Raw genomic sequence first — 16014 nt, 5'->3', positions numbered from 1 at the left:
TTGCATTGACAGTTTCGGTTGACAATTGTTCTGCTGGTGGTGGGGCAGTAAGTGGTGGGCTGTTGCCCCTAATGGCTTCCTCAGCTGCCTGGGACTGCCTTGAAGGTCCTCCTTGACTCAAAGGGATCTCCTCTTCATGTGGAGCTGCTATGTTCACATTAACTGCATGTGAAGGTGCTGCTGCTCTCCTCCCTCTCTTGCTTGCAGCTGGTCCCTTTTCAAGAACACATAACCCGACATCCAAATCACTCTCACTAGGCTTCAGCCACAACATCTGTTTACACCTTTGATAGCCAAACCCCTTGAACAGAGTATCAAGGTCACGCAAGTTGACATAATCTGCATCCATCTTAGGTAATTCATCCACTCTCCCATTTACATAAGTGAGCTTTTCTTTGTCATTCCTAACCAACACACCCTCATGATGATATCTTATGACTATATATTCATCCATCTGCATAGAAAACAGAACATAATCATTTTTTACACTACCTTAATATTAATTTACAATATCATACAACCAATCAATTTTTATCAATATTACTATACAACTGTAACACACTCAGTTATTTTAAATGGCTGCATTGCTAAAAATTGGGGTTTTTTTTGTAATCACTACACATAGCAACTTAAAATAACAACAGGGGGACCACATGCAACAAGTTCCGAAAATATTCTACTAAAGGGGACCACATCAAAAAAAACCCTAACCATCTCTTGCCCTTAACTGCACATGGGGGACCACATTAAGCAAAAACACAATGAACTAAAAGGATAGATGGACCACAGATAATAAAGAAAAGGTTTCTCTCACGTACCTTGCACGAATGTCACCACAGTCACAACCATTTTAAGGATCTTCACCCTAAACCACACTACTTCCAAAAGTTTGCAACTGCAGAAGCCACGTACAACAACAAAGCACCGTAGGTCACCAACCTTCACTGCAAATGAAGCTCACGAGCTGAGGAAATGGGGGAGGAAATGGCGGGTATGGACAAGTTACTTGTCTGACTGTGTTAATTGAGTCAACAACAAAGGTTCAAGAAGTCTATGCCAAAAACGACGTCGTCCCCTTCTACACACCTGATACAGCCTTCCAATGTAAGACGACGTCGTTCCTTTTTTCAAAAATCAGACACTGAAATGTGACTTTTTTTTACCGAGGGACTAAATTGTGCTTCGTGAAAATTTTCAGGGACGAAAAATGGTATTTACTCATATATATATATATATATATATATATATATATATATATATGAATTTATTGTTTTTCATGTCACATCACATAAATTTAGGTCATGTCACCTCAAAATTAACTCGTTTTGGGAGTTAGAAAAATTAATGAATGGAGTTTTACTATTTGTGTTTGTTTATTTATTATATGAATTTGGGTTAGGATATTGTAAAAACCAAATAAAGTTATTATCACGTTACTACCAACCAATCTCACCGTTAGATTGGTAGTAACGATCCAACAGTCCTGATTAGATCATTAGGATATTATAACAACCAAATAAAGTTACTACCATATTACTATCAACCAATCTCACCGTTAGATTAGTAGTAACGATCTAACGGTTCAGATTAGATCCTTATAAGGCCCCGTCTCTTCCCTTCTCTCTCACTATACTCTCTGCCCATCACCGCGGCTGAGCCGCCGCACTCTTCCGCCGCCATCGCTGCCTACTGCAGACCCACCGCCGTTGATCCCTCTCAGAGTTGTGCGCCCTTCACTCTTCCCTTTTCTCTCTCTCTCACACTATACTCTCTGCCCACCATCGCCTTCGCTGCCCATCTCCGTCGCCGAGCCGCCGCACTCTACCGTTGCCGTCGCCGCACTCCACACATTGCAAGGTGCGTACTTTACTTTTTTTTTTTGATAACAAAAATGATGCTCTCTTTTTGATCTTTAAATTATGCTAATTCTTTGTGTATCCTCCTCCAGTACCAATTTAAAGAATATCTGTCCTATAGAGGGCAGTAGCGTCTACTATCCTTTTTTTTTTTTTTGATCACCAAAATGATGCTCTCTTTTTATTATTTGGGTCTTGCATGCAGTGGCTGGAAACCATATTCAGAAGGGGGCACGATTAGTATACAACATAGCCATTATCAACCATTATTTTTTGGGTATATTTTTTATATTGTAGTAATTTTCTTTGCTTAGATAGTTTTTTGCCAAAATCTACATATCAAGTTACCATTGCGGTAAGACCAAATAAAGTAATTAGAATCATGTAAGACACAACAAAACAATTATCCAAGCAATGGTAACTTGATAATTGTTTCAACCAATATGTTACATTATTCTGTTACTAAATTACAGTATTGTAGAGCTTTCTGCATATGTTTTGATTGCATGTCTTTAGCTTGGAAGATGTTGTCTTTGTTCAATTTTGCAAAGGCTTGCCCTATGATATAGAAATTTGTTGTCATGATCTTTTGTTTCTATTTTCACTCTTTCTTGTGTGTATATTTTATTAAAGTAGCACCTGGGGTTGTGAGAAACTTCTTGTTTTTACTCCAAGTATGGTCAATTTTAGTGGACTAATTATTTGCTTTTATACTGCAGTACCTTTAATATTGGCACAAGGTTTGTGGATGGAAGAGCTCCATATCCAATCTTCCTTGCTTAATGCTTTCAACCAATATGTTACATTATTCTGTTACTAAATTACAGTATTGTAGAGCTTTCTGCATATGTTTTGATTGCATGTCTTTAGCTTGGAAGATGTTGTCTTTGTTCAATTTTGCAAAGGCTTGCCCTATGATATAGAAATTTGTTGTCATGATCTTTTGTTTCTATTTTCACTCTTTCTTGTGTGTATATTTTATTAAAGTAGCACCTGGGGTTGTGAGAAACTTCTTGTTTTTACTCCAATTATGGTCAATTTTAGTGGACTAATTATTTGCTTTTATACTGCAGTACCTTTAATATTGGCACAAGGTTTGTGGATGGAAGAGCTCCATATCCAATCTTCCTTGCTTAATGCTTTCAACCAATATGTTACATTATTCTGTTACTAAATTACAGTATTGTAGAGCTTTCTGCATATGTTTTGATTGCATGTCTTTAGCTTGGAAGATGTTGTCTTTGTTCATTTTTGCAAAGGCTTGCCCTATGATATAGAAATTTGTTGTCATGATCTTTTGTTTCTATATTATCAAAATATTATTATTCATGGTTGGTACTGAATGCACACATCTTTAAGGATTTGACATTTACCCTTGATCTACTTTTGGGATAGGACTATGTTTATTGTTTTCCTATGGTGCTCTGCTCATGATCATTTAAAAGGAGTTTGTTTGCATTTCTGACTTTTCTCTATTAAAAAATCTTTGGTTTCTATTTTTCTTATAAAATTCCTTTTCCTATAGAAGTAGTTGGCATGGGCTAGTTCTCATTGCTGTAATCACAAGTTAATAATATTGATATGCAGTTTTGGTAAAACTTGATTGTAATGAAGCCTGAAGTATTCGTTGCTCATCAAAGAAACCACAGTATAATGGTATATTTGCCTGCACTAACATTTTGAGCTTTGATCCAAACTTTCAGTGTTGGCTCTTTGTGCGATATTTTCTACCTCCTTCAGTGTTTTCCTGGCATACTTTATTATAATTTTTAAAGTAGCACCTGGGGTTGTGAGAAACTTCTTGTTTTTACTCCAAGTATGGTCAATTTTATACTACAGTACCTTTGAATCTAGTCACAAAGAAAGGCGTTTAACATTGAATATGCCATTGGAAGAGCATGCAGCTAAGATCTACACACGTGCAATTTTGTCAAAGTTTAGTGATGTGCTTTCTCATAGTTTTCCTCTCTCAAAGGAGAAACTTGGGAATGATGGTGAGTGGGTTACCTATCGAGTTTTTAATAGGAAAGAGAAGGATTATTCTACGGCTGTGAAGATGAAGTTGGAAAATAGAGAAGCTAGATGTTCTTGTCAGTATTTTGAGTTCATGGGAATCCCATGTGAGCATATTATTGCTATTTTTTGGTTGAAAATGTAGAGCAGATCCTTGAACATATGATTTTGCGACGCTGGAGCATGGAAGGAAATGATATAATTAATACAAATAGGGACATTTGTAATTTTGGTGGAGAAGGATCCTTCGTGGCTTTGAAATACGCTCTTGAGTTTCCAAACTTATTAAGCTTGCAGATAGGTCCAATGAAGAAGCTAGATTTGCTTGTGATGGTCTTGATTCTCTCAATGAATCTTTAGAAAAATTTCCAAGACGTGATGATAGTATTGGTCTTGAGGATTTTGATTCACATTACTTGAGTTCTCAAACTGAAGAGTCATCTATGATGAGATTGAATGATCCCAATATTTCACAAATGAAAAGTCGAAAAAGGGAGTCACACAATATCTCACAGGAACGTAGAATTCATAGCGGGATTGAAGAAGCATCAAAGATACTAATATTTGTGGAAATTGCAAGAAACGATGACATAATAAGCGTACATGTGGAGAGAAAAAATTACATTGACTTTAGTTTTTTATTATTATTTTGGGCTACATGACAATTGTTACATGATTATATTTAATTTATTATTTCTTTTAATCGGTATAAGATGTATTGTTTTATGGGTTTTATTAATCTCCTTTTGCATAAGATAAATTATGTTATGTTGTAGAGAGAAAATAGGTGGGTCCCACCATTGTAAGAAAAAAGAAAAAAAATAAAAAGTTGGGGTGCGAAAATCGAAGGGAGAGAAAATAAGATAAGATGTCTCATGTGAAATGAGAGTAATATTTCCCTTGTTTTATTGTATGTAATTAGAAGTCCTATATAAACTAGTTCAGGAGCATCAACGAGTTAAAATGCTTATAAAGTACGTTTGATGCTACAATTGTTAATAAATGGACAATCAACTTCCATTGCATATTTGTCATGCGCCATAAGGTGAAAGGTGCTAATCTACATAATGTCTTAGACCAATGCATTTCATAAAGTGTAATGTCATAGTTGTTAAAATTTTGAGTACGCTAATCCATGTAATTTTTTATAATACACCACGTGAATTAATACTTTGTATAATGACATATCACATGGATAATTTATCTCATATTGATAATTTATATCAAGACGATCAATGAATCAAAATGTAAGGATTTTTTTGTTTTTTTTTTCAAGTATGTCTAATAAGGAAAATGGCAACTGTGTTGATGTTGCCAAATATTGTCCCTGTTCTCGTCAATTATTCACTTTTGACACATAAATAGTCATTCTTCTCCCCATACCATTAAACAAAGTCCCTCTTAGCAGCAACATCGTTACCTGGCATCATGTGAACGACTTTCAGCCAAACATCATGCAGAAGGAATTCCCCATTAAAAAATGTAATGGTCACCTGTGTCATCAATGTTCTATTACATTAGCTTCCATACAAGACACAAATTCAAAGCTCTGTTCTCTCCAACTTGTTAAAGGAGATATTTTAGATTCAAAACCTGTCCAACGAAAAACATCTTTTATATATACAAAAGAAGTTAATAATACATTGTAGGGTAACTAAAAAAATACATGTGATTTCACAATTCTATTAGCTTCGGCTCTGAAGAGACTTGCTTGCTTGTGAGGCTAAGACCATTGCCTTGGCTCTTGTGCTCATCAACATTAAATCTCGCACTGCACGGCACGGCGCTGATGTTGCCTGACCTTTTCCAGTGAGCAAGCATAACTGCAGCGACTTGGAGGAACAACTCAGTAAACACCAGTGCTTGCAAGGATACAAATATCTTTCTTGTTTCCTTCACCAAATGAAAAGATGTAGCCTAAATCTGGAAGGGAGCTTCCAGGTATGGTGTCACATTTTACAGGAGAACCATGTGCACAACTGAAGGGAATTCTGTTAGTGCTGAAATTCCCATCATTTTATGGTTTTTCAGTGGCTGTCCATATTGCACCCGCATATAGATCTCCAAACAAGTTCCTGAAATTCAATGATTAAGAATAAGTAACATAATAGCTGATACTATATTGCATAGATAGAGGTCATTATTTGTTCTTATAGAGTCTAAAGTATGCACATCATGATGGGGATGTTTAGTGAAAAAGTTTAAATAAAATATTTTGTTCCATTCTCAATCAAACTGTAAAAAGCTTGTTTACCTTCCATATGTGCAAGGTAAACAAAAAGAACATTATGTTAGAACGATTCAACAGCATTATAAAATCTATAGATACATCTCTATAATTGGATAACATACATTGATGCTTAAAAAAAAGAAAACACAAGCACACTCACCAAAAGCATCGAAATCCAAATTTCATATAATAAATATCAATTTCAGAATTTCCAAGTGCAAGAATATCTCAGTTGACATATTTGCATAAAGCCTGTGCAGATACATATACATACTTCAAAAAGGGAGTGGGAGTGGGATATAAATTCAAAAGGATGTGACATTATGAACAAGTTTGTGTTTACTATATTGAGATATGAGGAATATAAATATCAGGTTAGTGGATCCCCTCGGGTTTGAGTAGCTGGCAGCTTGCACATCTGACCTCATTACAAGAGAACATGAATTTTTAAGCCATATCTTTGATGAGTCCCTACAATTTAACTTCCTAGGAATTGATTGATGAAATATTTTACCAAATCCGAGCACTAAACATGATGGTAGAGGTTGACTCAAAGCTATGATCCAACCCAAAGTTCGTGAGTTTAAAACAACTAGAAAAATAGACTTAAGATTCTCCTTTCCTAGTGAGGCATAATTCATGAGAGAAGTAACTCAAGTTGTTAATATGTTTCAGGATTTTGGGTTCTCTTACTATTATTATTTGGGTGGTTACATTTTGATGGTATGTACACAGGTTTGCTGTAAAGATAGTAGACAGTGCTACTGCCCTCTATAGGACAGATTTCTCTAGAAGAGGGGAGCTTTCACCCGGCAAATGCATCTTGCCAAGTTCCTTATGAGCCTTCAGAAATTAGCAGATGAGGTAATTCAAAGTAATAAAAAACACCCAAATAAAGAAAATTACTACAATATACAAAATATACCCAAAAATTAGTGGTCGATAATGGCTATGTTGTATACTAATCGTGCCCCCTTCTGAATATGATTTCCAGCCACTGCAAGCAAGACCCAAATAATAAAAAAAGAGCATAATTTTGGTGATCGAAGAAAAAATAAGGATAGTAGACAGTGCTACTCCCCTCTATAGGACAGATATTCTTTAAACTGATACTAGAAGAGGATAAACAAAAAATCAGCATAATTTAAAGATCAAAACTAAAGTACGCACCTTGCAATGTGTGGAGTGCGGCGGCGGCGGCGGCGGCAGAGTGTGGCGGCTCGGAAGCGGTGATAGGAAACGACGGCTATGGGCGGCTGTGGTAGAGTGCGGCGGCTCGGCGACGGAGATGGGCAGCGGCGGCTGTGATGGGCAGAGAGTATAGTGAGAGAGAGAAGGGAAGAGTGAGGGGCGCACAACTCTGAGAGGGATCAACAGTGGTGGGTCTGCGGTAGGCAGCGGCTGTGGCGAAAGAGTGCAGCGGCTCAGCCGCAGTAATGGGCAGCGGCGGCGGTGATGGGCAGAGAGTATAGTGAGAGAGAAGGGAAGAAAGAGGGCCTTATAAGGATCTAATCTGGAACGTTGGATTGTTACTACCAATTTAACTGTGAGATTGGTTCGTAGTAACATGGTAGTAACTTTATATGGTGGTTACAATATCTAGCTCTATGAATTTTATCAAATTACGCTTCGTTAATTCTCATAACTCCCAAAATGACGTAATTTTAGGGTGATATGATATAATTTTATGTCAAGTGACATTATAAAAGATAAACTCATATATATATATATATATATATATATAGATAAAATTATTTCTTCGATTGCTAGACGTCCAGCAATAAATTTTATATTATTGATTGGTTATTATTTCCCGTATTTAATGTTTTCATTCTCCTTTGTGTGGTTATGATTCTCCGTATTTAATGTTTTCACCCACCTTTGTATTGTTATAATTCCCCGAATTTATTTGCTGGACATCAAGCGGCCGGAGAAAAGTAAAGACCACACACACACACACACAATGTTATTAAAACCGGCCCGGTCATTGACCCGGTCGAGGTACTGGGTCACTGGTTCAACCAGTGGGTCATTGGTTCAACCACATAAACCGGTAATTACATGCAATTTTTATAATTTATATTAAAAAATTATAAACATATTCAGATATCTAAAAAAAATTATAAAAATTTCAAATATTTTAATATAAAAAATAATAAATCACATATTATTGTCCAATAAAAGATCAAACAAAAATATAATGATCTTGATACGGGACTTTAGGTTCAGAAAACTATATCTCTAACAATAAATCAAATCAAATTTTTATGCATAGTCCATAATTGAGATAATATTAGTGTTGTAAGTTCGTAACTTATATAAGTCAATAAACAAAAAAATTCAAATATGTCCATTATGATTTTATTTTATTTTTTAAAAAATTAATTTTTTTTTTTGGGACCGGGCCGGGTCACCGGTTAACCGACGGGGTCACCGGTTTTAATGAAAACCGGCCGGGTCGAACCGGGTCGCACCGGTTCTAATGCATGACCGGTCTGTTGCTTCAACCGGACCGGTTATATGACCGGTTTATCAATTCCCGGGTCGACCCGGCCGGGTCGGTCCGGGTTTCTTAACACTGCACACACACACATATATATATATATAGAGTAAATCCCCTTTTAGATCCCTAACAAAAAATACAATCTCTACTTTATTCCCATACAAAAAAAAATAGTCCTGAGGTCCTTAAGATATTCAAAGTGGACTCATTTAGTTGAAATTATGGTCCCTCATATAATAACCCTAAATATATGATTTTTTTTTTTTAAATTAGAGGGTTATGATGAGGACCTTATGGTCATAAATGAAATGAGAATGAAATTCTAAAAATTTTGATACCCATATTGAGGGTATTATGCACAGATGAATTTTCATCTGTTAATTTTGACTGCTGACGTAATAATAGTCTGTAGAATAGCTCCAAGTTAGCAAATTATAGTTAGAGAGCTAATCTAATGATATAAACATCATGAATGAGGTTAGGATATGATTTGATGAAGATTGTTACCCATATTGGGGTATTTTTGAAAAGTCACTTCTGTCAAGTATTTTGTACTGCTGTAGCAACAGCCGGTAGAATCCTGAAACGGGAAAAAGATGAGAAAATAGAAATAAAGACCAATATATGCCTAACAAGTCATAATTAGACCAAAAATGATAAAGTTAAGAAGATTATGAAATCCGAGTACCGTTAAGAACACTGGTAAAGACTACAGTGCAATTAAACAACTGTTAGTAGATCTGCGATCTACTAATTAAATTTTTAAGTTATGAACATGATAATTAGACAAAATTAATGTTAAGTACTTAAAATTAGAGTCTTGGGAGTTTCTGGGTAAAAATTTGACGACGGATCAGTTAAAAATTACACCGGGTCTCACTAAAGGACGAATGTCACTTAAGTGACATGGTGTAACATCCACGTCTCGAGCCGGTTCAATTAACATGCATATGATATAAACAGAAACAACAAAAGACTTAACTTACGAAAATACGAGCTAACTTTTTCTTTTTCTTTTTAAATTCTCATTTGACGTAAACGAAATCAGACAAAGTTTCCTCTATAAATCGAACAACTGGGGATTTTTCAATCCCACTCAGAATCATTTCCTGATAACAGTTTATACAGCACATCAATCCAAAAGTACCAGTCATGCAAATATAATCAGATACCCATCCATGGGCGCATGCATAACTTGGCTTAGTGCCACTAATCTAACAGCATGCAGTCCAATACATAAACATAACTGAATACTACATCATCATATAACGTGCCTGAATACTCAAATGTACATGCATCAAACTGACAGACATGTACAAAACATATACAGGCCATATACAAAATAAAGGATCAATGTCATGATCCATCAAAGGCGGAAATACAAAATGACATGAATATACTTCCAAAAAGTAGTAGCCTACAGCCACTCAAAATCCGATCCGTCAACTGCCTCAGCCACGTATCGCGTCCCTGCCTAGTGAGGACTCACCGGGAATCTGGGCACCTGAAAATATGTCCCCAACGAGGGGTGAGATTACAAATCTCAATAAGCTCCAGGTTTATAGAGAATTCTCCATACCCCTGGCTCACTCCTGCATGAAAGTCAGATACAGAGTATACAAATACAACATATAACAGATATCATAACAGAACAGAGCATATATCCATATCATATCAGAGATGTGCGCCGTCATTCCCAAGGGAGGACCCTAAGCGGAAATCAACGCACGTGTTCCCGAGGGAGGACCCCAAAGCGGACATCAGGGTACTATACAATCAATGACCAGAGATTGTTACAAAAATCATATTACAGAAGTCATATCAGAGCAAAACATATCATGTTATCAAAAAACTCTATATGAATGCATCTATACAAAGCATCTAAATCACAGTCATACAGTCCAACCATAGTTCACTAACCATATTGGAGAACTCAAGCAGGAAAAGACTCCTTAAACATAGAGCTTACCTCTTGAAGCTTTACCAATACCCTTACTTGTTGCACAAGTTACTTATATATCTTCAAGAGATTCTGATTCCTTTAGTCCCTAGGTACACCTAGAGCAAGAATCCACAAATACCAATTAATAAAATGCCATCATGCCTAGCTTTCACATAAGGCATACATTTTATCGCTTCTTTTCATTTCTTTTCATTTTTGCCAATCCTATGCCAATACACAAGTCTAGACCCCTTTATAACCGTTGGTGTTCTTTAATTTAATCATCCATTCCCTTACGAATTTCCAACATAAATCATAGCATTTTACTTTAAAGGACCGTGGGCCTAAAATTAGGAAATCAATATATTTTTCCATGATTTCTTTTCAAACCATTTCACTTCATGACTTATCATTTTCATACTTTGAAACACACATATTTTATTAAAATAAAATATGACAACATCTTTCCCTAAACACCCTATATGTCGAATCCTTTAAGGGAATTTCCAAGGATCCTTCTCTTTTACAATACATTTTCCTCACTTAATTTAACAACTACACGTACATATATATATATATATATATATATATATATATATATATATATATATATACCAAGTTCCAATTTAATTTTTGGGAATCTCAAGCTCTTTAAATCCTTCAAGGCCGAAACATCAAGGGTATGTTTCAAAGGATTTTCTTTCAAATTTAACATTCTTACTAACTCATCAAATTTCCTCTTATTCAAGCACATTAAACCTTCCCAATACATACAATAAATCTTTGTGCATCACCCCTAATTACCCTATCAAGGCCGAAATCTAGGGTATGTCACCATGGGATTTTTTTCCAATTTTTATACATGTTCATATGCTTATTCCACATTCCTATATCCAACACATCATCAATCCATCATCAATTCAAATTTTAAACTAATTTATTTCACACCAACACATGCTCACAATTTCTATGACACAAACCATCAAAATAACATCATGGAAACAAAGGTTTCTTACCACTAATCAACTTCCCAAAGCCTAGAAAGCAACCTCCAAGCCAAGCTCCATCAAAAACTCACTTTTTCTCTTCCAATGAATAGTAACTCAAAAATGAGAGGAGGAATAACTCTTCACACACTCAACTATAGCTCAAATGGATAGGTGGAATGGATTCATTGAGTGGTTTCCAATCAATTTCATGTGGTGGGTCATTAGATTTGGTGGATGGATGGTTTAGAAATCAAAGAAAGAAAAACCAAACCCCAAGCCCCCCCTTGACAAGTGCAACTCGGCCATATAGGCTATATAGGCACATGTGGCCCTTTTTATCGGATGTTTTTCTATCGCATATTTTAACTTAAACTGACTCGGAACTCACTTAAGGCTACAAACATATTTTTATTTTTCTAAAATCATTTACATTAATTTTTATTTCCTAAGGAACAATATTCTTAATTTACAGTATGGTTTCTGCACCATTTTTGACGAAATGCACTGTGAACCACTAACTGTACTTCGTTTACTTCTGAACTTAAAACTTATTAACTTAGCATTTCCTTGGGCCCATATTGACTTGTTTGGCATATATTGGACTTTCTTATTCTTATTTCATCAATTATTTGCTTCTGGACTCTACCGGTTGCTTAAACAGCAGTACAAAATACCCGGTAGAAACACTATTCACGAGATTTTCACGGAAAGTGCCAGACTATACAATTTTTTGTTCTGAACTCATATTTGTCATCAGAATTGTCAAATTATGTTTCTAAAATCATTTTGCTCATTTAAGCTCTACCGGTTAATTCACAAAACTGAAAATTCTCCGGCAGAACGCACTGTTCATAACATAGTCATGATTACAGTCAAAATACTCGAAATCGCTCACTGAATCTAATTATGACATTTAAATCCTTCAATTAAATCTCTAACTAAGATTTACCAGTTAGGGTCATTATACATGGCAACCCTAATTAGGGCACCTTCCCCTCCCATTTTAGATCTGATTCCAGCAGCCTCTTATCACTTCTCTCTCTAAAATTTAAACTTCAAACTTTTCTCTCACTTTTCTTTAAGATTCCATCACCAAAACCTCTCCAAAACACAAAACCTCCTTCATCAAAGTTATTCCTCTCACTCTTTCTTCACAACCATACCATTTTTATGGTGTGAAGCCAAATTTTCGTGGTCATACTCTACAAGGACAGCCATGGTTTTGGAGCTTCATGGAGCCATGGAGTTGTGTTCTTGAGCTCTCTTGAAGAACCACACTTGCTTGCTTGCTTCCTTCGATTTTTGGGTAAGTGTTCTTGATTTTTTCATGAAAAACCTCATCTTTTCTTCTTGTGTTCTTGAGCCTAACTCATGAGCATGTTCATAAAGGTGTGTGCTTGCCTAAAGATGTGTTCTTGTGTAAAAAGGTGGAGCCTTGAGATAAAGGAGGAAGCTTGAAGATGTAAGCCTCCATTTGAGAAATATGAACCAAAAAGTCTCTTTTTTTCTTGTGTGTGTGCCACGATTTTGTTATGTATTGGAGAAATATTGTTTAAAATTTTTTAATGCCATGGTTTGATGAAGATCTTTAAGGGTGTGTGTGTTTTGAACCATGGAATCATGGATTTGATGAGTAAAGGTGCCACCTTTGGACCTTTGTGTGTTGTTCATGTGAAAAGATGAACATGAACCCGATATGGACCCTTGATGATTTCAGCCATGTCATTTAATAATAAGGTTTGATGATAAAAAAATGTGATTAAGTTGTTAAGTGTGGAAAAATGATAAGAAAGATTAACTAGGTAGGTTAACTCTAAGTAAAACTCACTAATCATGTTTAATAATGGCTAAAAACCCTAATTAAAATAGCTCATCAAATCTGTCCCATAAAGTATATAAGGGTTTAGTTGTGTTAAAATTAAGGAGAGGATGAATTAGGGGATTAATTAAGGGTAGAGATTAATTAACAAAAGTAATTAAGGATTTAACTCTAAAATTGGACTAAAGTAGGGTTTAGGTACACTAATTAAATAATTAGTAAAATTTAAGTATCATGACATAATGAAACTAAGGATATTTCATAATGTGACTTAATAATAGAAAAATCCAAGAATTAATGTGAATTAGGATTTATAATCAAAAGTAATTGAGGTTTGTTAAGTAAACACATTTAAGGCTAAGTAACCAGTTTTTAGGAGAAATTGGGGAGAGCATATCTCCCTCCAAAAAAGTCATATAGGGCTGTGCCTTATATCAAATTGAAGGTTGAGATGTTGGCTATGTGGTGTCAAAATTTCGTATCAATTGAAGATGTATTCCGTTCTGTATGTTCGTTTGAGTGAGGACTGCACAGGGAGACCATGTGCAGGGGCACTGTACATGGCTGCAACTTCCACGAATTGTTTCTCCCTCTATGCTTACTCAAATTAGGCTCATAATATGTCGAATTAAATATAAGGGTGTCTAGTTATCTGAATAAAAATTGGAGAGAAATTGGTTTTGTAAATTTTCCAGAATCGTAGAAATGGTAAAGGATGTTTAGGGCTCTGTTCGGAGTTGGCAAACAGCTTTGCTTGTCCAACTTCAAATGGTGATAACTGGAGCTAGGAAACTATAAATGAGGCATGTGATACCTTGTTGGAAAGGTAATTGAGTCTAGATTAACATAATAAAAGATGAGAGTTTTATAACAAGTGTGTCGCTCTCAGTAACTATAAAATAGAAGCATGTACAATTATGAGAAAATCGTAAAAGTGAAATTTAAGCTAAGTGGGCTTAGGGGAACCCTTAGTAACTTATAATAATCACATATATGGCTTGGATGCGTTGGAATTAATCTAAGTTATCTATGTGAGCCTTGCATGTGATTTTAAGCTATGTAAGTAATTGAAGATTGAGGTGGCTTGTAATAATGCACTAAAATATGTAATAAGTAATAATTGGTCCAGACTTGTAATGGGCATATTATTAGCATATGAGTATCAAAAGTGGAATCATTAAATGATTAATTCGTGGATATGAATTCATTAATTAATATGTAATTAATTATGTGAATGGTTCCTACTCTAGGTGTGCCTAGAGAACCGTGCACTTGAGGATTTTGTTGGAGCATACGTATACTATTGGAGTGCCGGCTTGTGCTAAGCTCCCTAAGGTAAGCTCTTAGTTCTAGTTGACTCCTCTCTCTTATGGCCCCACCATGATGGTGGGCATTATGGTTGCATTGTATGAAAGTATATGGTATGATGTATATGTGCATTCATTCACATTCATATAGATGTTATATGATCTAGATGTTATGATGATGCACTGATGATATATGTTACGAGGATCTTGGCCAGTGATCATGGTATGTAGGCTGCCTATGACTTGACTCTGGGAGCTATTTCATACTGAGGTTGTGTTGACTGTCTATGGCTTGACCCTGGAAGTCACACATGTGTAACCGTCTACGGCTTTGACCCTGGGGTTACACAAGGATGATATGATGATGCTATGTTTATGTTGTATGTTTGTATTATATGCTTTATATCTGACTTGTCATGCAGGAAGTGGGCTCAGGGGTTAGAGGATCCTCTATGAACCGTGAGCTTACTGAGATGTGGTTATCTCACCCCGTTTAGGGACATCATTTCAGGTACCCAGAGTAGTGGTGATGCTTCTAGGGGCAAGGCCCCCGCATTGGAGTAGTTGATGATGCAGCTGATGATTTTATATTATGTTTAGACTTGATGTTGGCTTGTAGACTTGTTAACATGCTTAATCATTTTATGGAGATTATTGTATGTATTTATTTAGGCTCATGATTGTATTCTTAGAGTCATGGATTATTTACTAATGCTTTTATACTTTGAATTAATATACACTTGATGCATGTATTAAGTTAAATTGGGCATGGAGCCTTTTTATTTGTATTGACCTATTGAGGGGATTGCAGTCTGTGTGGGACTTGCAAGCTATCTGTTTAAATTATTGTATTAATTAGGTGATCTGTATGTGTGGGACCAAGTTTTCAGTTATCCGAAATACAGCCGTTATGCTGTCCGTGAGACTCCGTTAGGAATGACAGTTGATGTCATATCTTGATGGTTAATGGCCACTATTACTAGCTCATGGGATTAATTAGTAGATGTATGTTTAGATTTACGCTTTCGCAATATCTCACGTGAACGTTTTTAGAAATGTTTTCAGAAAAGGGTTTGGAAAAAGTTTACTCGTACTTTTGTAAAACGCTTTCTTATTCTTTTAAAATAAAGTCTTCCGCTGTGTATGCTAAATATCATGCATGATAACAACCGGAGTACTACGGGGTGTTACATTTATGGTATCAGAGCAGTTTCACCGGGACGTTCACTGATTTATTGCTTAAGTGTTAACTACCTATAGAGTGTTTCTTTGAGTGCTTTGATAATGCATATGTCATCACTTGTATGAGCGTAGCTAACTCATTCTGGGTGTAGTTGTGTGCAATTATCATGGCT

At 35.8% G+C, this 16014-nt stretch overlaps 1 protein-coding gene and 1 long non-coding RNA gene across 2 annotated transcripts; one reads left to right on the top strand and one right to left on the bottom strand.

Annotated features, from left to right (window-relative positions):
• The first annotated feature begins 984 nt into the window (after positions 1-984).
• Positions 985-2808, top strand: LOC133298629 (uncharacterized). Its single transcript, XM_061497962.1, has 4 exons — positions 985-991; positions 1603-1857; positions 2062-2133; positions 2576-2808. Exons 1-4 carry the CDS (start codon positions 985-987, stop codon positions 2674-2676), a joined length of 435 nt encoding a protein of 144 aa, XP_061353946.1. The 3' UTR covers positions 2677-2808.
• Positions 2809-5396: 2588 nt separating this feature from the next.
• Positions 5397-7554, bottom strand: LOC133298632 (uncharacterized). The gene is made up of 3 exons (XR_009749835.1): positions 7270-7554; positions 7025-7096; positions 5397-5944 (listed from the first exon to the last, which is right to left on the bottom strand). It is a non-coding gene; the product is annotated as an uncharacterized LOC133298632 (long non-coding RNA).
• Between the last annotated feature and the right edge of the window lie 8460 nt (positions 7555-16014).

This window comes from Gastrolobium bilobum, unplaced genomic scaffold, assembly GCF_033153095.1.
Source record: "Gastrolobium bilobum isolate Gb01-03AN ecotype WA unplaced genomic scaffold, APGP_CSIRO_Gbil_v1 utg8741, whole genome shotgun sequence".
NCBI classification, from domain to species: Eukaryota; Viridiplantae; Streptophyta; class Magnoliopsida; order Fabales; family Fabaceae; genus Gastrolobium; species Gastrolobium bilobum.
Note: the sequence above shows the minus strand (reverse complement) of the source record. Positions and strands in the feature narration are given on the sequence as shown.

Excerpts from the sequence above, each read along its gene's own strand:
- LOC133298629 (XM_061497962.1), top strand. Across the intron at positions 1,858-2,061 it reads CGCACTCCACACATTGCAAG|TGGCTGGAAACCATATTCAG; the intron begins GTGCGTACTTTA and ends TCTTGCATGCAG. Across the intron at positions 2,134-2,575 it reads TATCAACCATTATTTTTTGG|TACCTTTAATATTGGCACAA; the intron begins GTATATTTTTTA and ends TTTATACTGCAG.